We start from the raw sequence: 24,024 nt of genomic DNA, 5'->3' as shown, positions 1-24,024 counted from the left end.
TAAGAATAGACAATTATTTTTATTGCCCAACTTCTACTTAGAAAAATTTGAAATATCGCGTGAAACGAGCACAAATTATCAGTATACCATATTTGTGCTCTAGGTTGCCGGTTTAACAAATTACCTGTGGTCTTTTTAATCATTCTGGCCAGGCGAAAACAAAATGGGGAAAGATATAATAGATGATAATTATCTTATTCAAACATTTTATTGTGTAGTTTCACTCGCGCGGCAAATTTTTGCGTCATCGGTAGTTTGCCACGTCCTACGGGATCGCAAAAATACTGCTCGTCCTGTGAATGTACAGCGCTACGATACTACACACACAATTGTGTTTTACGACATACACATTTTATCGCAATTATTTTGCCTGTATTTTTTATTTACCTTTTAATTTTTTTACCTCTTAAGTTGTCATCATCGTACTCCAATGCTATATCAACAGATGCTGTGACCTCGCTTTCATTCACAGCATTCTTTTGGGCTGTTTTAGTGTCGTCTTTTGTGTCTTCATCCTGTAATAAGATAAAAAAAGTTCCCAAAAAGTTGCTTGATTGTGTCGTTGGTTTTTGGTAAAAAAATCTCTGCACCCCAGTGGAAAAAAGGTTTAAAAAAGGTTTAAAAAAATATCAAATCATGAACAATTTGTCATCATCGTCATCATTATCATCATCATCGTCATCATCATCGTCATCATTATCATCATCATCGTCATCATCATCATCATCATCATCATCATCATCAAATCCTTTATTTAAACACGTTAAAATTTATTAAAGCTGGAGGCTGCGACATGACCGACACCGGAAACCGCGCAAGAAAAACCTCTGGCACCCAGGGTAATGTGTTGCCGGTGACACGTAGCAACCCAGTTCTCCTCTTGGCGCATTATTTGACCCGACCGGAAGTAAAATTTCACGTTTTAAAACGGCAAAAACGCGGTGAAGAAAAATCATTACGGGAATTTTTTTTCGCTTTTCATATCAGGACCCAATGTAGATTCGAACAGGAAAATAAAAAAAAAAAAATCTGCCATAGGTACTTTAATATCAGAGCTTAGTCTTACCGTGCATTTTAAAAAATGGCTTTCAGGAACTTTCTTCAGCTCATTGACAGACCTGGCTTTTAATCCTAACAAGGTCTTGTTATTTTTGTCAATCTTCTTTGAGTTAAGACACATAACATTTACAAAATAGACGAGCTCTGCCCGTGACAAATGGTGTGACGATCGAACAACCTCGTCCTCAAGGCATCTCCCATCAACTTTGAAAGCAGAGCTGCTCCTGAGGCGAGGTTGACGAGCAAAGCGGGTGGTCACTGAAGAAATCATCAAAAACGTCATCGGAAATACAAGATAGCTAACGCAACAAAACAGAAAGATCTCGCTCAGGTCATGTCACCTATTTGAGATATTTGGACCCTGCCTTAGCTCTACAGATTTCGTATAAAAAAAAAAACAGTATAAAACTGACGAGGTTTTTTGCTTTTCATTGTGACCCCAAGGTAGGCATAAGATAATTTGTTTAGGTTGTTGTCCCTGAAAAGTCGTGGCCGGAGGTCCATAGCTTATTGCCAAGGATACAGCTAATCCCTTATCACACCACGTGATGGCTTCTTCAAACTGCTTCAACTCAACACAAGCACTCGCTCCTGAAAAAAAAAAACAATGTAAAAGATCAGGACATTTTAACACGGTAGAAAATCAAGGATCCCGGCAAAAAGTAAAGTTTCGTACTTTAAATTGGATCTTTCCAGGGTCTTCGTTTCCCGTCCGGTGGTCGATGGAAGCGAATACCCTGGAAAAAGCTCAAATAATACCAAGCCTCACCCACTGGGTCCAAAAGGTGCCCCCCCCCCCCCCCCTTGATGGAATTCCGGATGGGCCAATATCTGAAATAATTAGCTCATCAAATTCTATAACTGTGCCAAATTTGGTGCTTCTAACTGAAAGGATACAGTAAATTTTGCCATAAAGCTTAAATGTTGCCTACCTCCACCCCCTTGGTTCAAAAGGTGTCCCCCTTGACAGAATTCCGGATGGGCCAATATCTGAAATCGATCAGCTCATCGAATATTACCAATGTGCCAAATTTGGTGTTTTTAACAAACGTCGCACGATCATTTCACCATGGGGGGTCTCTCTAGCCAAATGTGTAAATGGGAACCTTTGAAATTAATGCTGGAGTGTAGCCTGGTGATGAACTAGCATCCCAACCAATGCAGTTAGCATTGGGAATACTCCTAGTCCCTTCATGTATACATGTAATTCTTAAACCGTGACAAGCCTCGACAGTAAAGGGCATTTGCATTTCCCTATGCAGACCTTTTCTTTTAAGCGACACTAATGGATCACTCTATCATTGCACAAAAGAAGTGTTACTTGTATAACATGTGCGAACCAGCGCTCATGTTTGCCCACGGAGATTGAGAGAAATAGATGATCTTCCAAACATTTTCCAAGGACAAACTAGCCTGTTCCAGGCACTCGGTAGTTGAAGGAGAAAGCGAAAACGCGAGTGAGCGAGGAAAAAACGAGAGGGGACGAAGGCCTCATTATTTTTCTCGCTCGCGCCGCGTTTTCGCTCTCTCCCACAAACCGAGAGCCTGGAACAGGCTAAGGACAAACTGGCACAGCAGTGCAAATTTGTTTGCTTTCTTGTGGTCCAATAACAGCTCCCATTCTCATAAAATGGAACTTATCTATGAGTATAGCTGAGTATGACACAGAAAAATGAGGTAATATCCTTAGAGTTTTCTCTATTTGTTTAGCTTGCGTAACTGAGTTATCGAAGCACTTTTGGCTACATAATAATTATTGCTCTTTTTGTAATAACCTGGAGTTCTTATTGTAAGCGAATGAGTCAACATGTTCTTTGGTTTTGTTTTGGTCCACTTGATATAAAGATCCGGGAAGGTAGCAGGGCACCTCTCGCTCAGCCAAAGAGCTAAAGCCCCTGCTACAACTCTACCTATGACGAAATCACGCCTTAAATAGAGAATGTTACATACCCCGATTTCAGCCGGAAACTGCGCGACCGCAGATGATGCCGACCGGTTAGCTCAGTTGGTAGAGCGCCGGACTGCCTTGCGGAAGGTCTCGGGTTCGAGTCCCAGACCGAACCAACACTCAGGGTCTTAAAATAACTGAGGAGAATATGCTGCCTTTTCAATGACATATGCAGATGGTTAGATATTCTAGTCTTCTTGGATAAGGATGTTAAACTGTAGGCTCCGTCTCCTGCATCTTCAGTGTTATAATCAGCAGCGGACGTTAACGAACCCACACACTTATCGAAAAGAGTAGGGCATGGAGTTCCCAGTGTTGTGGTCTGGTCTTTGCACATTGTGTTGTAAACTGTGAAATGCTCGGTTTCATTAGCATGTACTTGCTAGAGCCCTTACATGGCTCATAATACTGAGGGTAAATAAAGTTTCAGCTTCAGAATGGCCTCTACTGCGGTTGCCTTTCAAAACTATGCCGTGAAATCATTCTGTTGTATGTAGCATAGCATTCGCTTACCTCTAACAATCGCTTTGAGGAAAATAGGTTGTAATTCAGTGGCAACTTTTGCATCACTCAGTGAATCAAGAAATTTTCCTGTCGAAGAAATGAACAAAATTTAAATTATTATTGTTTTAAATATTTTTCGCACTGGCGAAATTGCCTGATTATCTATTACGCAGCACGAAAAAAAATATACGTAGATTTTTAAACGTAAGGAAACCCAACTTTCCGTTTGGCTAATTTAAATATCCCTTTGGCTCCGGTCCTCGGGTTGTGTAAAATGAACAAAGCGATATAAAAACGTTGACCAACGTTTTTATATCGTTGGTTTAATGTTTTCATAATTTCATGAGTCAATTTTATGCTATTCTAATTGGAATTTCTTTTGGTTCAATGTCATTAACCACGACCATTTCTGATATCTCGCATTGTCAGAGAAGCGAAATGAGATAACGAATCACATGTCATACGAACACTGTTTTTATGTACCGACTTTGGTATTAAAGATAGAAAAAAACGAATTAAATTTAGCATTCAGTGGCAAAGGATTTCAAAAGGTAGTTTTGTAAAGCATTTTTCAAGATTTCAATGCTATCGGAGCAAGCCTTTCGACCTCCAAAAGAGAACATTGCAGGCCTAGATTACATGTCCCTACATCAGTAGCATTAACATTGAATAAAATGTAAAGATAAGATAAATGTAAACAGAAAATCTCATAAACTAAAACAATTCTCACCCAATTTGAAATTTGCAATCGCCCTGTTGCTGTACAGTTCGGCCTTCAGTTTGTCATCTTTGCAGTTCACTTTAATTCCTTCCGTGTAAAAGTAAATGGCGTTGATAAAATCTCTTTTTCGGTATTCCTCATTACCTTGATTCTTATAAACCTCAGCTATCGCTGAATCGAACAAGAAATGAATTATTGTTAGTACTGGTACATAAATGGTCTTTGCACTGCTGAACATTTTATTCTTATATATTTTACTTTTCAAGATTTCCAAAGACTGTCGAAGATGTCCGAAGTCTAACGACGATGACCGAAGACTACTGAAGATTTCCGCGGAGAACACACAACACAGGCTCAAAGTTCATGAGTGATTTCATTACCGATTTTCGAAGAGCAGATAAGAATTTACAATGCAAAAGACTGAGTTTTTCACGAAAAACCCTCCAAACACTTAACAGTATTTTCTCCTGAAACAGTAAACATTAAAAAAATGGCCAATTTAACAGCAAACACTAGACATTATGGGCAAATAATACTAAACACTAAACTCCATTCAGACCCTCTATTAAAGCTTAACCAAAGCAAGCGCAAATTACTTTCGACACTCAAGTAAAAATCGCTCGAGCACTTAACCGTGTATAGATGATATAGCACTAGAACTAGAAATAATATTTTCTATTAATGAATCTTTTTTCAGCTGTGTTCTTTCACCTCTTAAATTGTTGTCATCAAAATCCAGTGTTTCATCAGCAGATGGTGCGACGTCATTTTCACTTGCAACTTTGATTGGACTCCTCGCCATGGTGAGATTACTGATCATTCAAAATGGCAGCCTATAGTTTGATTTAAAATTCCATGCTAAGTAAAGGTCGCATTATTTGTACACAACATATAATAATTACAGACCGTCACTACTAAAAGCTACAACGGCGAGGGAACTAAAGATTTATGCCCAGTAAAATGAAAAGGATCTGATTTTCCAATTCACTTACAAGAATGGCTGTATCGGTCTCGCGTTAATCTTTGTAAGACATTGGAAATAAACGGCATGCAATGCATGCTACAGCGATGACTTTTCAGTATAGTAAGTCAGTAAGTTTGAATCAAGCCCAGTCGGAGGACTAAGAATAGACCTTTTGAGCTTTGTTTGTTTGTTGTCCCATGATTTTCAGACTATGTTTTGTTACCCTTGAAAATTTGGTCTTTCAAATTTAAACAAATTCACGATATTCAGATAGATAAAAGAAAGTTCTTTAGGAAGCATCATGTAATTATAAATCACAAAACAATTTTGCAATACATTACATGCATACAATGTGATGCAATAAGTAAAAGTATTAATCTTCGTCAAACAGGCCTAGGATATAATTATCATACCATTGGCGAGGCGATACACAGGCGATACATGTCAGAAGATTGTGTGACATTTTCCTGTGTAAGGGTCGCAGAAGGCGTCGTGTTAAAGGTCAAATGCAACGAAATTGGAAATTTTTTCTTTTGTCCTCAAACCTGTCGTTTATGAAGGTACTAATGATAATAAACTTTCAGAAATGGTTTTTGTGCGAATTGTGGCTGATTGTGGCGCTTAGGAGATGAAAATCCGACGATTTCCGAAGACTTCACGAAAACGAACCAAAAATGGCCGCGCGTGGAATGGAATCGAATAGAAGTATTTGTGACGTCAGGTGTGGCGAGCAAGTTTTCACGTGTTTTGAGCGATCCTTGCAAATCCTTGGGTTTGTTCGATGGATTTCCAGAGTTTCTGGAACAGCCATTAGTTGAAACCGATGGAGACTTTGATTCAAGCCTTCGAAAAGTCTAAATACAGCCATATCAGTTCGAACTAACGGCGTCTGGCAAGGAATAAATCGATTTCTCGAGTGATTAATTCCGACTCTGCGAGTGAACAAGATGGCGTTTAAATCCGGCAACATCTACATGCACCAACAACGAAGGAATATGGCCAGATATATTGGTGAGCCTAATATATATAATGAAAACGGCTTTCAAAGAATTTGAAATAAATAAATAGTTGAATCTTAAGTTGAAGTATTGTCTTGCTTTTGTTCAAAAGGATTGCAATGTGGAATTATTTGTACACTGTTTGTAGCATTGCCCGAGCTGAGTGTGTTCTCTAAAATAACACAGCTTGAAGAATCAATAACTCATTCCCCTCAGCCAAATAATTTATTTTTAAAGAATGAAATTAAATACCGTGACTGTGTGGCCTTTTAGCTTCAAATATCAGAATTATGCCTGGTATTAATATTGTTCTTTATTTGCTGAATTATTAACCTAGGTGATTATTTTATCCTTTAACTAATTCATCTATGTAATCTGGTCCTTATATTTTTCAGTTGATTTTACTGATAATTCTCTGAAAAGGGAATTGTCTTAAGTAGATGGGGTGTAGGTCGAAGATAACAATTTCAACAGTAATTTATGGCAACTTGCATTTCTCAAGACCCAGGTTATAAGATCTAACTTGTGTGCTGACACAGGACCTGACACTGGGACATATAGCAGGGAACAATTTACACCTAGTTTTGTGTTTCAATGTCATTGCTTACACATCCTTGTATGTACAATCATGAGATTTTGTCAATGCTGCATTATTATAAAATATGCTAGGAAGCAGGGATGGCGCAGTGGTGAGAGTCCTTGCCTCCCACCAATTGGCCCTATTTCGATTCCCTGATTTGAGTTGTTCGTTCTTGGCCTTGCTCTGAGGGTTCTTCTCTGGGTTCTCCAGTTTTTCCCCTCCACAAAAATCAACACTTCCAAATTCCATTTCGATTAGGAATACACTGCCCCACAAGCTTCTAGCTTTAATCCTTTCCATGTCTAAATAAAGGTTTATTTATTTACTTTTATATAAAGTTGTTCATGCATTTTGTCATTTTATGTCAGCTTCTTTGTTTTGTACATTTATTGGTACTACTAACGGGTAATATGTTCTTTTGTTATGGTTGGATGGGGTCGGACATCAATGCATAGCCCCTTTGTCAACATCCATCTTTGGACATGTACAAACAACACAGATCCAAATCAAGCAATCACAGCCCACTAGCATGACATTCCGATTTTGTGCGCTCATTTGCATGAAACCAACACCAGTATCGGTCACTTAAAACAGCACATTTTAAGACAATGTCGAAAGACAATGTTAAAAAATGGATGCAGAGAGATGGCTATGCAAGTTCACTGAATGCATGCATGTGTAAGAAGCTGATAACAGTTTCCAGTACTTTCCAGCCTATTACTATGATGGGTCAGTACTAATTATTTGTCAGTTTATGCTGCAATTATTTTATAAAACATGTCAAATGTACCATCATTGCCGAACAAGTTGGGGTCATTTTTAGTTTGTCACTGGTAACCATAGCAACAGTAAAATCTGTCAAAAATTACCCTTAATTTTCACTTTAAGTGCTTAAAGCTCAAAAACGAGTTAAATGATAAGCAGCTAGATGACAATCAAACTATCAGTGCAGTGATTTTCCAAGACCCCCAAAGGAGACATTATAGCCTCTGCATGCACTGCTTGTAATTTATCACTTTATCTCAGACCAAGCGATGAATACAAACAGCATGAATACAAACAGTAGGTGCTTCAAAAAACTATTTCCAAGTTTACAAAGAAATTGATAATCTTAAAAATACCCAATTTCAGAATGGCTAAAAACAATACTCTTTTGCCTCGAGGAAAGGGGGGAAGTACTCTTTTTATTTTTGAGTAGGGGTGCGCTGCTGGGACTCTGTAACCGTACCCTTTCCCAGACCATTTTCAGCTTATTTTGCAGTACCCTATCATAGTATGCTAGACTATACACTGAAAATCCCTACCCTACCCCAAACTATTGTATCACTATTCCATCCTATCAAGCTCATATATGGGAGTATTAGGCTTGCTTACAAGTTAAGCTCACAAAGCGCGAAGCCCGAGAGCTCGAGAGTGGAGTGCAAGAGCTCCGCACCCGGTTCGCACCGGGGTCTACTACCACCAAACCGGAAACGAGAAGCGAACAACTTTTGGAAAGTCTATGGGAGTATGGGAGTACCCCCAGCAAGTGGGGAGGGGGTCTTGGGCACCTAAAATACCCATATAAATTTTGAAAGGGAGTATGTCTAAAGCTGTTATTGAGGAATTTGTAAAAGGTCAACAGATTTGGGGCAGACAAAATTATGAAGAGTTAATTTCAGAAATAAATTGTCATGACACACCTACAATCTGGATGTAGATTCTCCTGAGCCAGTAGTTCGATCATGACAAAAGTGCTAGACAAAAAAAGTTAGCTTATCTGGTCGAGTTTATGCCTTAGATTTCTCATAAATAGCTTGAACTAAAACTAAATTACCATTCAGTTGCACATACCAATTTATTGGCCACAATGAAGCCTGATTTGCAGCTTATAATGAGTGCTATGCAATGCAACAGTCATTGTACTGGACTGAAATGGAGTTAATGCAGAGCTGAACAACAAATGAATCAGGTAAATTGGCCTTTACAAGTGAAAAAACTCATCACATACATGAAGTTTACATGAAAAATATAAACCTTTTCTTGGGCACCAACAATGTTCAGTCGGGGGTATTTTCGTTGTTATATTTAGCATTCATAATAATTTCAAATATAAACAAACATTGAAACGAGTGTTTCATTGTACACAATACTGTAAATTAAAAGCATTATTTTCCTTCAATGACTGCATGTATGATTTAGCTTTTTAGACGATCGAAGCAATATAGGGAATATCATTTTTAAGTTAAAAGAAACATAAAAGATTTGTTTGTAACTTTACATGATAGTAAATTCATGCAAAAGTTTCTTCCTGTAATAAAAAAAAATATTTTTTTAATACCAGCCTCGCGATTCACAATATTTGACGCAAACAGTAAAGTTATAGTTTTGGTAGAAGTTTATGAAGCGACTAGGGTCAGGTTAAGAAAGTTAGTGTCTGAATCTAAGTTCAATATAATACAAGAAAGTACAACTTTTGGGTTCCCAGACAATGGGTTAAGTTTATTAGCGACTTTACCTTCGAATTCTGCATTTCGTCGCAAACGATTTCGCATAAGTCCTGGATTAACGGCTTTCTTTCCAAGTTGGTAATAAGAGGAGAAGCGCCAGGTCTCATTCGAAGTTTCTAGGGCTGGAACTCGGACCAAAGTGCAAGATTCTGCTGGTAGTTTCTGAAAAAAACATGTCGGATGATACTGTATTTGCTGAGCAAAGCCAGCGTGCATTTGGCATAAGCATCCTCTCTTTTTCGTCGATCTCAACCATGCCTTGCATCTTCCTCGTCTTTAAGAAGATATTTCGAATGGTCATCTGGCTTTATCGGGATTTTAAATGCCAAAACGAGCAGCAGACCTGGTAGAAGCAACAGCACTTTGCTGCATCTTCGCGCGTCGAAGCTCGCCACATGTGACGTCACAAAATCCATTTCCGACAATTTTCCGAAGCTTTTCCGAACCGTTCCGTTTGTGAAGCGAAGATAAAGGGCTATCTTTAACGTCGAATATCTCAGCGACGTTTTAACCAAATCGTTTAAAACTTCGGATTATGATTATTCACAGTATTTCCTTTCATTTAAAGTCAAAATGAGTCTTAAATAAAATTTGATCAAATTTCGTTGCATTTGACCTTTAATAAGTCTGAATCAAATTAACAGCAGTTGATTCGAAACAAATATTATCAATGCATGTTCAAGCAAAACAAGGACTTCAGATAGTCACCTATTCAATCTTTTCCAAGGACTACTATCGGTTGACCTTTTGGTACAGGCTTCTACGAAATTAAAAGTTACGAAACTAAACTTATCGTCGATGGTGTACAATAATTACGAACACTTCAGAAGTCTTCAGGACTGACGTACAACATGACTCGTGCGAACTCAGATTTATCCGCTACCTGATAAAGTACGACATTCACTTTAGGCCTGAAACCTCTGTTCAACAGCTGACGCTATATCAGAAGAATATTTTAAAATTAAACTGAGCAATGTTGAACTATACAATGCAAGGGCGAAAAGGAGCTAAAAGCGGCGCCAAAATATTGAACTTTAAGAGTACGCGAATCGGAGCGACAAAGCCGACCAAAGCCAAATAAGTAAAAATATACATACCACCAGTAACAAAGGAAATCGCTACTAAACCTTTTCTCCGGGCACCTTAATCTCTTTGAGACAATTGCTGAGCATATTTCTCACTCATTTGAAGGAAGTGAGGAATAACTGAATTGCAAAACTTTGGAAGGAACAGATCCATAAGCTGGATTACTCAGACTTATCGCGTGACAGCTTTCAATTTGAAACGAAATGAACTTGGAATATTTATAAGGGGAATCCCCTGTTTCTGAGAAAGTTGATTGTTCTCGTGATCAATTGTAATGCATATGACGCGGAATCAGGCGATGAATTAGGCTACTGAAAGAGTCTGTTTGAAGTAATAGAGCATCTAAAAGTGTCGTTTGCTAAAAGAACATGTCAGTTGAATGTATGGGGGAATTGTATTGTCAACTTTAAGTTTTCCCCTCGTCTTGTTAAGTCATAATCTTATTCGCATGAACGGGCATGCGTCACGCTCTCGAAACTGAAAGTGCTTTCACATGCATAAAGGATTAATTATGCAAGATGAAAAAAATACAATAAATATACATCATAAAGGGAAGTGCTTACATTTCTCGAAACTGAAAGTGCTTCGCGTAAGAATGTACCGTATAACACGCGTGTAAACAAAACATAACCTCTTATCCTTAAAACTGATCATTCTCTTCTCAATCAGGTAATCTGCGGTCCGCTGTATTTTCGAAATCCGCAAAACCGCTCAAGATATCGCAAAAAATCAACAATCCGTACGCTTTCTAAGGCCAAATCCGTTGAGACGCGAACCTATTCATCCCTCTGTGAAAAAACATGTCCATGTAAGCAAATTTCAAAGCGCTAGCCCGAAGTCATGCTTGCTGAATCTCTCCCTTGTAGATACAACTTATCCTTAAACAACCGATAACATACGAGAATTGAGACGTTTTCATAACCCTCGTGACATCGCTGAACGGTCCTGAACGAAATACCAATCTATTTAACGTCACAAAACATTCATGATTGTCTGTATTGTGTTTCTTACTTCTATCTTTTCTTTGACTGATAAACTGCTCTCTTCTTTGCTTGCCTTTGGTGACCAACATCTGAAAACGAAAAGGAGGAAAATAAGACGAGTTCTAAAGCGATTGAAACACTGCAACGCACTTCGTACCTCCATTAGTGGCTTCCGCTATCACTTCCGCTTTCGGGTTATTATGTACTTCATGTTAGAGTACTATATGGTATCCCAGTCATCATTCGATGTCGGTGAGCCCGCGATGAGAGTACACCGGGAAGGGGTGAATACGTGGTGTAATAACATCACGTAACCCCGAAAGCGTAAAACTGACGCGCAAAACGGAAAATCTTTTTTAGTGTGATAGATATTTTAACTTGGCAACTTTTTTAGCGAGAGGCTTCATAAACATTCCATACACTGCTTTTCAAGCGTCTTTCTCTCTGAAATGAGTCAATGGTGCGAAACATAAATGGAAAGGAGAGGAAATTTTCGTCTGGTGCCAGCGGTTAATACTTATACCTAATCGTACCTTTTTGGTACGCTTCGGCGGCATATCAGGCGAGTTTGGTCGAGCCATGGTTCGTATTTTGGTGAGACGCAATCGAGCCAAAATGCCCATGGCGAGACCAAACGAGCCTGATATGCCTCCGAAACGTACCAAAAAGGTACGATTAGGTATTTATTATGCCCAAATTCAGCCAAAAATCCGGTGATGTTAATTTCTCTGTAAAGTCTGCTTGTACTGACCTGCTTGTACTGATACCTAAAAGTGTTTTCAACACGTTTATCAAGTTACTCTTCTGACATTATTTTATAATTCGTTTGCTTGGAGTTTCATTCTCTAATTTTTCAAAATCAAAATTTTGCGAAACATTTGAAAACTTCGACTCCATTGTTTCAGTCTGAATGTTTCAGTACTCGTCGGCAAACATCGCGCAATTGATGAGCGCGCTCAAGTTTAGTTTTGGCAGGAAAGTTTTTCTCTTTTTACGACCAGTAAACACCAGCTAAATTTAAACTACGAGTTTCTGTTTTATTGGTAAAACCTCTTTTCAATTCATCGTACAATAACACTACTTTAAAGTGCCCATGATATCGTGGTATATCAGGTCAGTGACTTGATATCGTAGGATATTAGGACAGTAGATCGCGCTTCTGATTGGCTACTTGCGAATTTGGGTACGGTAATAGATGGGACGGACCTATGCTAGTCCATATCATCGCAAGTTACCTCCCACAGTTTGACAGGCCACCTCATGATCAACAATTCTCCTTAACTCATTTCACCTCCTGGCTGGAAAGAGGCACTGTGTCCTACCTAAACCATAAAAACCTGCTGAAATTCAAAGCACCTTTAGGCTACCGCGCCTCCGAACCAACTAAGGGCAGCTACGAGCAATTATAAATAGCCCAAAATGATTATAAAATAAAAATAATATTTAAAATGAAATAAATGAAATATTAAAAATCACATCACTATTAGTCAAAGCATCTTCGCATCACTGCGCTGGAAACTCGTCGAAAAATGCTTGGAAAGTTTGGAAAAGTACAAAAAATGTTTGTAGTAAATTCATGCATTTTTATGCATTTATCTCTTTATCTGTCTTATTCTTGAACTTATAGGTCTAATAAAATGAGAGTTAATCACTAAAGACAGTGTTTGGATAATTTCAGAAGGCTTCGGAAGTTGCACAAATACTATTCACGCACTCGTGTGTCATCTCTGTATCTTTTTGTTTGTGCCTTTACACCATCAATAATGACTAAGTTTACTGGACTAATATCTCAAGGAAAGATTTAAACTCTGTGCCAAATGGACCTTACCCTGTCGTATCAGTTTATTTTATCGTATCAGGCAAACTATGTACGTTAAGACCTCAGTGAATTTTATTCCTTTGTATAAATCAATGAACTGTTCTGCAATTAGTAGTAGGCAACTTAACCCATGAAAAGCATTCTTTGAACATCTAAAGGAGGATACAACCTTAATTTGCGGAGAGAAAATAAAACCACGGCTATAAATATCGATGTTTTTAAAAAACGCGCGGAAACAACTTGAAAAGTTTGCCCTCAATTTTTCAAGTTGTAATCCATTTCCATCCTAGCCATCCGCAGCCAAAGACGCTTGTTAACAGTTTAAGTTCTCTAATATAGCAATTGTTAAAAAAATAGACCATGAGTTTTTAGTTTTCCTACGACACAAATATAAATTTGGCTGTTCAAAAATCTGTTAAAATCCGTTATCCGTTAAAAGCCCATTTATTTTATATTTTAAACTGGGTTAACCAAACGGAATGTGAGGGTGAACGCATTAAGTAATCATTAAATCAAGAGTACACATCAAATAAAGAGAGATCTTTTTAATAAGTACATTATCTAGCTGACTTTCTTTAACTTCTTCGGGTCGTTCAGCTAGAACTTTATGTGAGTTGTGTTACATTTATGGTTACAATAGAATGATAGTTTACTTTTTACGCTTACATCTTTTTAACTTTTCTTGCGATTTTTTTTACCGACTTAACTATTTGTCTGTTTACAGAGTTTAACGCACAAGTATCAATTAAAAGAAAAAAAATAAAGGAAAAGATAACTTTTTAAGTCCTCCATTGTGGCAGGAGTTTATCTTGGTTAATTCTTGCTGCTGTAAGTTTTTCTCCGCCTAGTTTTCGTTCATAACATCCCAGTCTCGTTGTTGAAACCCTCTTGATTGGCTGTTTAATACCTGTGGGAGAAGCAGTGGCATTTCTTTATACACTCATAAGGGGAAGACAAGAGAACATACATTATAGGGGCAGCAAAATATGCACAAAATGTTATGTACAACATCACGGATTTTAAAACCAATCACAGAACGTAGTGAGACAAAACCAAAGCTATTCCGAACTACTTTTGACACTCAGTCAAAATTGCTCTATCTTCTATTCCTTTTCCGATTTTATAAACATCCACCTATGATGAAATTTTGGCACTTTTAACAAATAAAGTATGGTTTTGATATAATCTCTTGCGATGCGCAGCACACACACGCAATTACAAGAAAATTCAAAAAACGCATACAAAAGATTGATTATTTGACACATGTACTACCAGAATTCGTTTTCAAAAGAACGAGTCAGCTCGAACTCAGATCATCGCAGTTTTCTGCTACGTTATTTATTTTATTCCGTTCAAAGTAAAACAGTAATCACCTCAGTGTTGGTGAATAAAGGTCGATATTTACCGCACGGGAAATTAAAAGTATCTTTTGCTATATTCACAGTTTTACATAACAAACAGAAGCTTCCCTAACTGCTTCCCTAAGTTCCTTTGTTGTATATGACGAATGAAATTTACACTCTTATTTCTGGTTATTCAATACTAGTTAGGCATGATATCTAGTAATTACCGTACCCAAATTCGCAAGTAGCCAATCAAAAGCGCGATCTACTGTCCTGATATCCTAAGATATCAAGTCACTGACCTGATATGCCACCATATCACGGTCACTTTGAATTAAAGTAGTGTTTCTGTACGATGAATTGAAAAGAGGTTTTACCAATAAAACAGAAACTAGTATTTTTAATTAGCTGGTGTTTACCGGTCGTAAAATGAGAAAAACTTTCCCGCCAAAACTAAACTTGAGCGCGCTCGCCAATTGCGCGATGTTTGCCGACGAGTACTGAAACATTCACACTGAAACAATGGAGTCGGAGTTTCCAAATTTTTCGCTAAATTTGGATTTTAAAAATTTAGGGAATGTAACTCCAAACAAACGAGTAAAAAAATGTAAGAAGAGGACTTGATAAAAGTGTTGAAGACCAAAAAAGTATCAATATAAGCAGGTCAACACATTTTGTACTACGTGTCTGGCAAGCATGGCTTCAACAGATCGAATAATATCACCGGATTTTTGGCTGAATTTGGGTACGGTAAATACCTAATAGTACCTTTTTGGTACGCTTCGGCGGCATATCAGGCTCGTTTGGTTTCACCATGGGTATTTTGGCTCGACTGCGTCTCGCCAAAATACGAACCATGGCTCGACCAAACTCGCCTGATATGCCGCCGAAGCGTACCAAAAAGGTACGATTAGGTATAATTATTCACTTGAGTATTGGTAAACAACGAAGCAGATTTACTTTACATATGGGTTAATATCCCTCCTATTCACGCGCAATTTGTTGAATTATTATCTGAAACGTCCTACCTTTTTGCCATTTTAAATGCGAAATAAGATCCTGTTTTATGTGTTAAGCAAACACTTATATTAAAACGCTGACTAGCGTGTTCAACAGGTGTCACTTCTAAGTGCGAGATCGATAACTGAATTATCAGACGGCGTTAAATCACACGAAATGATTCCCCTTGTTCTGTTTTAGATTTATAAAAGGTTATAATAATATTTGTAACGTTAAGTGGTATAACTTTTGTGTTGACGGTTTTTCGCAATAATAAAAATGTTATAATCTTTTGTCTATTGTTAGGGACAATACGTTCTTTTCTTTACTGAATCTTGTAAAAAAACCTAAGTTTCAATCAATAACCTTTTTAATTAAATACCGCCTACAATCTTTAACATGAATTTTACGTCGTTTAAAATAATTGTTACATGTAATACACAGTTACTACTGTGATATCTGAGAGTAACGTTTTTTTGTCGGGCTTTGGATTCTTTAGACCTGACAGAATCGTCAGTTAAGTCTAAATAGACAAAAACAAATTGCTCATCGTTCGATCTACTAGTAACAGTAATCTCGCCATTTGAAAACTGTGTGTAAATTCTCTGTGTATCACAAGTGGGATTATTATTTCCTTGCTTGCTTACCTCGTGTGAAGAAAAAGCGTCGCGTTTACCAGAATACCACGGTCTATGCCTTAACATCTTAACTCCTTTGTCTTTGTCCTTAAGAGATTCCAATTTCTCTTCATCCCCGTTCGCTACTGAGCGCGCACAATAAAACGGTGAAAGAAAGAATAGCGACAAATTGTAGAAATCTCGTCATCTTCGCACTTTATAAGACTTATATACCAGGAATGGTCTAATGTATTTTTTTGCTGACTGAACGACGATCTCGTTTCACGTTTACTTTTTATGACAAAGAATCGTTAAGCCTTTTATAGAGATTTGTCGGTTCTCATTACATCCGGATTAATTTGTGAATCAATGAAACCGTTGGGCATTCATAGATTTTGAAAAAATACAACGTGAATACAATCGCAAGAAAAAAACGTTAAAGGTCAGGTCATTTAAGTATCTTCTATACTAAACTCAATGAACGATCATGGTTCAAGTGATGCTTAAGTAAAATTAATAGTAAGAAGGACAATATAATTAAAGAAAAAATGACTGAAAAGCTAAGGTTGCTTATGAATTAAACAAAGAAATAAATAGACTTTTTGAGTTTCTGTACATGCACTGTTCTTACTAAGTCTCTTTCCAAAAAAGGCTTTCTTTCCCATCTTCCTTTTAAGAAAGCTTTACTGACTCTAACACCGGGCACGGGAACCTATCGAGACGTGAGATTTGCGGCGCGATTAGCCCTCCGTTAACTATACTAATAACGCTCAAATTTGTAAACTACATATCCAAACACAGTAATATAGATCCTTCGAGCGCTTCCTGATATTAGCTGATATTGTTGTTACAAGTTTCTCGTCTATTACTGTGTGTTTTGTGGCAAGATGGTTTCCGCTTGGTGCGTAGGACGCTTTTGTAGTTTCATTTTCGTTAATTGTGTCTGTAAAAGATTCGCGAAAACGTTAAGAAAAAGGTAATATTAATAGTAGTTACCGAGTATTATTATTACTTGTTTACCGTAACACAGTATTTTTCGATCATGTCGCAAAAATGATTCTAACGAAATTTTAACTGGAATATCTTACAGGCTTTTCGTGTAAGCTAGTCCTTGGAAAAATAAAAGTGCAATATAGGAAAATAGAGACAATCCTGAACTGGCCACGGCTTCTAATTGTTCACTTGGTAGCTATGTCGTAACTTGTCTGCGGAAGTGTGTTATTGTGTCAAGTAAGATTGTAAAGGAGTATTATTCTTTGGCTAATTTTCGTAGGTGGAGTAAATATTTTGGAGTAAAGCTGACTAAAATGACGGCGGAAATGAGATATAGGGTTAAACGCAGTAACGTAATAGAATGAGTGCTGTTCTTTTTGGTGACTTGACTGAATCAGCTATTACTGAGTGGATTATGAAACTAAGAGAAATTCAAAGTCCTCCCAAAAAGAAAATAAATCGCTTAAGCATTCTGAATCGGTAACTGTTTATCCAATAAAGAACATGATGACTTACATCAAAACGCTGTGAGAGTGTCTTTACTAAACCATGTTTTAAGAAAACAAGTCACTTAAAAGGTGAAACACTTTTTGTGTATTGAGGACAAAACTTTACTCTATATATTTCCTTTTACTTTGACAAGGACCCCACATCCTGACAAGTGTGGTGGCGAATTCAAAATATTGTCAATTTTCCCTAAAAACCAGAATTAACTTTCTGATTAGTTAAACTGTGGGCGTTTGGGCTCAAACAAATTGGTATCTGCATCCAATTCCTTAGCCTCATTGACACCTAGAGTTAATTAATTTGCCTCACAATACCTTTCAAAATTAAATTGTCTTATTTAATGTAACGATGATTGTAATCAGAACAACACGCATTAAATGTGAAATTTTCTTTGCCTCGTGTGATACAGTTCTGGTCAAAATGCTTCCACCAATTGTTTTTGCAGGCAAAAAAATACTGTCACGACTCCTTCAAGTAATCAAATGACCCATTATCTACACATAAGGTCTGACATCAAAGATTATTATTTTTTATTTCCTTCATGTGTTACGTTTCGGTTTTTAAATGAAATCGTGGGTGTTTTTGGTATTCTATCGTGTAAGACCTTACATAGTTGGATCGACCGTTAAGTTGCGATAACAAGTATTTAGTAAGTACTTCCTCTCCTAATGTGCTATTTTCTAGAAAAATAAAAATTAAAAAAAAAACCTAATGCCAATCATCGACCCTCATAGAAACATTGCGTTTAATTAGTTGAGATCATATTTGCTGAAAGTCTCACTTGAAAATAGAAGGTTGCAATGAATATTTAGTTTATAATCACGCGACGTTTTACGGGGTGGGGGGGGGCAATGGTGAAAGAGAACACCTTCCCCTTACTTACCCCCTTTAAACCCATTTAAACAAAGACAATGTAAGCCAATGAGAAACAATGTAAATCAATACTTGCAGGTCTATAAGGTAGGTACGTAATTGAGAATAATTAGTTCCGCATTTCTTCGCGACACCTCTGAGTGGTATAGCTGAAAAAACTACGCCTATCGTAAAACGGTTATCAAGGAGTCTAGGTTATGGCAACCTGTGGATACTCGTCGTATGTTGGTGGCCCTTGTGGGCCAAGTGCTGTAAATCCTGAAAATGTGGAGTGTGTGCCAGTAGGAAGATTAGATGTGAAAGGGACGTTAAGGTACATCTGAAGTCACTGGATGTTAGAGATTCAACCTTAAAAACCGAGGAACAATTGCTGTTAGCAAGAGCAGGTAAACACAAAAATATAGAGCAAACAATCGTGGAAATCGAAGAAAGAAAAGTATTCAGTTTGCTTATTACCCGAGTTAACAATTGCAACTATGTTTGTGAAACTATGCGCGTTTGTATAATTATAATCCTTCCGGAAAGTACACTGTATGCAATGATATTTTATTTATATTCTGGTAAACTCTTCGAAATTCCCAGCGTTTGAGTTGGCTTGCAACGTTTCCGATTGTATTAATTTATTATACAAGACCAAACATGAAGCCTGTAATTGAATATTTTAAAACATGAAATTCGATCCTGGGCTAAATTGATCACGTGCTAGGCAACCGCGAAAGTATACAACTTACATTTTGCAGGAAAAAATAAAAATGTTTATCATGTGTGTATCAGTAAAAGGTCATTATTTTATTTCATTTCGGTAAACAATTCAAAACGTAGCTTTCTCTCAACAAAAAAGAAACTTATTATGACATGGGAGGTTTCCATATTGACGTTTTATTTAAATAAAAGTGGGGCAAAATGCATCATGACATTAGAAATTAGATACGTGAGTCGATTTTTGAATATTAATCTTTTTCTTTTAAGACATAAGCGAACGGAAATGGACAAGTACCATTTCTACGCATCTCACTAGAAAAAGCGTTCTATGATTCTAAAAAAGTCCAGTGTGGTCTTTTAGGAATTTTTGAATCCACCGAAGACAATCTTCAGATGACCATTTGTCCTCGGCACAGAGAGTCATACGAAATTCGATGGCGTTGCAACAAAAAAACAGTGTTTAACTCCTATGGATTGGGATCCGCACAGTCCAAGCAATTGAAAGAAGATAGTGGATTGACATATGTTCAGTCTAGAGGACTCTTCCAGCTTACGTTATCATTTGCTACATGTTGGCTCGCGTGAGTGTGTTTTGCTTCTAAATTGAATTTACAAGACTTAGACGAGATTGAGTAAAATATTGTAATTTATCGTGCATCGTGAGCAGTTCAATAATTTTTTGACAACCAAGTTAGATAATTGTTTGCCATTCGATTACGGATTTTTAAATTTCGAAAATAAATAAAATACAAAAAAATATTCGATAATTGTTTGCCATTCGATTACAGAATTTGAAATTTCGAGTCTTTTACCGAGAACGTTCCCTAGAAATTCAGATGTCATTTTTCTCTGAAGTGCACACAACTGCGTACGAGCAGAATACTATGGCACTAAAATTGTCATTCACGTACCCATGCAGAGCCTCCGTTTCTTTTGCTTACGTTGGAGCTCAGAAAGACGCATAGCCCTGGGAGCTGGGAACTTGGAAACGCTAATGCGCATTCGCGCACAAGCATTATCTGTACCTGAGAAAATAAGACTTAGAACGTTATAAGGTTTTTTTAGCGTTTTTTGTTGGGTTTGTTTCCGGTTTTTTTAATGAGCTCATTTCCCTGATGCGAGGCATTTCATGTAATTTTATCAACTCGACTATCAGCCGACTTACTGTCTTTTCGTGAAATTCAGAAGTTCATACCTGTCATACCTGGTTCAACAGAATACAGATTCAAATAAGATCAAGAAATCATTTAACAAGTTAAGTGCCCAAGAGCAAACAACACCAGCAAATCGAACTAACAATTATTACAAACAGCAAAGAATTCGTAGCTCTACAATTGACCCTAAAGAAGCGGATCAGTATATTTTCATTTCTTTTTTTCCGTACTGATTAAACAAATCTTGTCATACCTTAAGTGCATCCGTTTTCTTCAAGCTTAAAGTCACCCACACATTAACAAATACCAATACCTCTGGCTTGTGCAAATGCCTCTTTACTGCTTTGGAGTACTGTCCTGGACAAATTTCGGTAAAGCACAAGCGGTGTTGTGGTCTGATCATAACACTGAAGATGCAGGAGACGGGGCCTACGGTTTATCGTCCTTATCCGAGAAGACTAGAACGTCTAGCCATTTGCAGATGTCATTACAAAGGCAGCGCGTTCTCCTCAGTTATTTTAAGACCCTGAGTGTTGGTCCGGTCTGGGAGTCCAACCCGAGACCCCCCGCACGACAGTCCGGCGTTCTACCAACTGAGCTAACCGGTCGGCGGTAGTTTATGGGGTGACAATGACGTCACAACCCCCTGGGGGATGACGTAATTTCCCTTTTCGGTGGATGACATCATCGGGTAAAGGGGCGTATGCACAAGGGTGTAGGGACGTTGATGACGTAATTTTCCACTGTGGGTGACCATTTATAAAGGATGACATCATAGTTTAAACAAGAAAGCCTAAGGCTTTTAGACGAGCCCAGTAGCGTTTGTATCTGTTTTTGTTGCTGTTTAACAAGAAGTGCGTTATGCTGAAGCGTGACATGCGATATACGATACTCGGTCGTCAGCATTAAAGGTCAAAGGCACTTTGATCACTTTTGAAGACTTTGAAGGTGGAAATATCAGAGTTGTTTTCGTTTTACTTTTAAAATTCATAACATAGAACGTGACTCTTTCATTTATATCTCGTACTGGTCATTTCTAACTTAGCAGCAATTCTATTTTGCTTTGTGGTCTAAGCGGTGAATTATTGTTGAGATAAATACATGAAAAACGCGTATAACGCACGTAATTTTAATCCCTCAAGTGGCAAGTTATTTAAAACATTTCCTCCGTCCCATTCCCCTTCCCGCATTGAGGCAGTTTTAAGTGGGTGATGAAAGATGACCAATTTTTAGCCAATTAACTTTTTAACTTTCGTGACCTTCAATGCCTTACCGACAAAAAAAACGACAAAAAAAGCCTGGTAGATTATGAACCGAGGGGAACCAGACCTCACCCGGTTAAATAGATCGGGTTCGACTCCCGGACCGGATCAACACTCAGGGTCTTGAAATAACTGAGAAGAACGTGCTGCCTTTGTAATGACATCTGGAAATGGTTAGGCGTTCTAGTCTTCTCGGATAAGGACGATAAACCGCAGGACCCGTCTCCTGCATCTTCAGTGTTACGATCAGCAGGGGACGCAAAAGACCCCATACACTTATCGTTAAGAGTAGGGCACGGAGTTTCCGGTGTTGTGGTCTGTTCTATCCACATGTATCTCTGGGTTGGGTGTTAATAATAATAATAATAATAATTTGCTAATTTATATAGCGCATATTTTCATGTTCTGATCAATAGCGCTTTACATAAAAAAAAGTTATAGATTATAAAAATACTTCTTAAAAAGATAAGTTTTAAGTTGAGATTTGAAACAGTCAAGTGATGTCGCTTGACGAAGCTCCACAGGTAGAACATTCCAAAGTTTCGGGGCTGCCACTGAAAATGATCTAGCTCCCAATGTTGACAGCATCTTTCCCTTGGGATGGTCCAATAAGGGCATGCCAGTAGACCTAAGATTGTATAATAAATTCGATTTTATCCTAATTAGATCGCTAAGATAAGTTGGCGCCAGGCCATAAGTACATTTAAAAGTCAAAAGTAAAATCTTATAATCAATACGCAAAGAAACCGGCAGCCAGTGCAGCTCGTAAAGCGCCGGTGTAATGTGAGAAAACTTTCCGATGCCAAGAATAAGTCTTGCTGCTGCATTTTGTACACGTTGTAATTTAGCAATCGGCGCCTTTGGTAAGCCAAACAATAAACCATTACAATAGTCAAGACGGCTGGTTATAAAAGCATGAACCAAAGTAATTAAAGAATCCCTCGATAGGTATTTCTTAATACGTCTCAAATTATGCAAATGATAAAATGCCGCATTACAAGCCTTGTTTATATGATCAGTCATGCTTAAGTTGCTGTCAAACCACGATCCAAGGTTTTTGACACATGGGCTTGGACTGATGCGATTATCGCCCACAGTAATGGAACACGAATCTAGTTTATCAAGCTGTTGTCGTGTGCCGATCAACAAAAACTCGGTTTTGTCATCATTGATCATCAACCGATCGTGAATCATCCATTTCCTCACCGCGTCAATGCACTTTTCCATAGCTTGTATAGCATCAGCTTGAGCGGTGTTACCAAGTGGTTTAAAACTCAGGTACAGCTGCGTATCATCCGCGAAACAATGAGCATCAGGAAGATAATGTTCTACGATCTTAAACAGCTTGGACACATATATTATGAATAACAGAGGCCCTAAGCACGAGCCTTGAGGTACTCCGCAGTTCAAGTCAAAAGGACGAGAAAGGACCCCATGTACAGAGACGCGCTGACTTCTATCAGACAAGTACGATCTAAACCAATTCAGAGCAGTCCCACGTATGCCAACCTCGTCAGATAGCCTCTCTAAAAGTAGTTGATGATCAACGGTGTCAAAGGCAGCACTCAGATCCAACAAAATTAACAATGTGACGTGTTGAGAATTCATCTTTAACAAAATATCGTTCATCACCTTGATAAGTGCAGTTTCAGTGCTATGGAATTGCCTGTAAGAAGATTGAAGCACGGGAAAGATAGCATTTGAAACCATGTGATCGTAAACTTGATTAAAGACGACTTTTTCAGTCAACTTGGATACATATTGTAAGTTACAAACTGGGTAACTGCGGTTTGTAACTGCGGGTCCTGCGGTTTATCGTCCTTATCCGTGTTGGGGTGAGATCATACACTTGGACGGATGGCGAATGCCAAAGACGCCTGATATACTAATGTCTGGTCTCATCCCATAATATTTATTGTGAAGCGCATTGAGCTTTGTAAATGCGCAAAATAAGAACCTTTATCATTTATTTATTCATAAACACCCCTTGCACCCCAACGCATGCGTCCTGTATCCCTATCCTTATACTACTATCGGCTATTGAATCTTTGTAGCGTATTCCGACAGCGGCCAAAACGTTTGCCCTAGCCTGATAAAAAACGTTTCAAATCGTCCCATTTTACGGTTTGTCTATGTAACCATCGCTTGGAACTAATCCTTCCGAAACCTTTATACCGTAAAATGCCCCCATTCTCCCAACACTCACAAACTCCTTTCGCCGTTTATATCTCTCCCCTGGTTGTAGGCCTATCGGTCTTGGCTAGCAAAAAAGGAAAAATATTCCCGTTACAAGCCCCACTGGATAAAAGCCCTCCCCGTCCATCTGTTTCCAGATAGCGTAAATGATCCTATAAACGCTCACTCTCAAATAAATGCCTTGTATTTAATAAATGCCGTTTGTATTAGCCGTTCGCCGTTCGTAT

The 24,024-nt window shown here is 38.0% G+C and overlaps 2 protein-coding genes across 2 annotated transcripts in view; both read right to left on the bottom strand.

Annotated features, from left to right (window-relative positions):
- Nucleotides 1–11,490, bottom strand: part of LOC144646971 (uncharacterized) — a 165,333-nt gene extending 153,843 nt beyond the window's left edge. The window contains exons 1-7 of the mRNA XM_078506693.1: nucleotides 11,361–11,490; nucleotides 4,944–5,065; nucleotides 4,242–4,403; nucleotides 3,521–3,598; nucleotides 1,583–1,650; nucleotides 1,067–1,159; nucleotides 404–515 (exon numbers count right to left, since the gene is read on the bottom strand). Coding sequence (XP_078362819.1) covers nucleotides 404–515; nucleotides 1,067–1,159; nucleotides 1,583–1,650; nucleotides 3,521–3,598; nucleotides 4,242–4,403; nucleotides 4,944–5,052 — 622 coding nt within the window. The 5' untranslated portion in view covers nucleotides 5,053–5,065; nucleotides 11,361–11,490. The remainder of the gene's footprint in view (nucleotides 1–403; nucleotides 516–1,066; nucleotides 1,160–1,582; nucleotides 1,651–3,520; nucleotides 3,599–4,241; nucleotides 4,404–4,943; nucleotides 5,066–11,360) is intronic.
- The window catches only part of LOC144646969 (uncharacterized), a 77,115-nt gene that overhangs the window by 22,859 nt on the left and 30,232 nt on the right, over nucleotides 1–24,024 (bottom strand). The window lies entirely within an intron of this gene.

This window comes from Oculina patagonica, chromosome 3 (assembly GCF_052425735.1).
Source record: "Oculina patagonica isolate OP01 chromosome 3, crgOcupat, whole genome shotgun sequence".
NCBI lineage: Eukaryota > Metazoa > Cnidaria > Anthozoa > Scleractinia > Oculinidae > Oculina > Oculina patagonica.
This window is presented reverse-complemented; position numbering and strand designations above follow the sequence as displayed.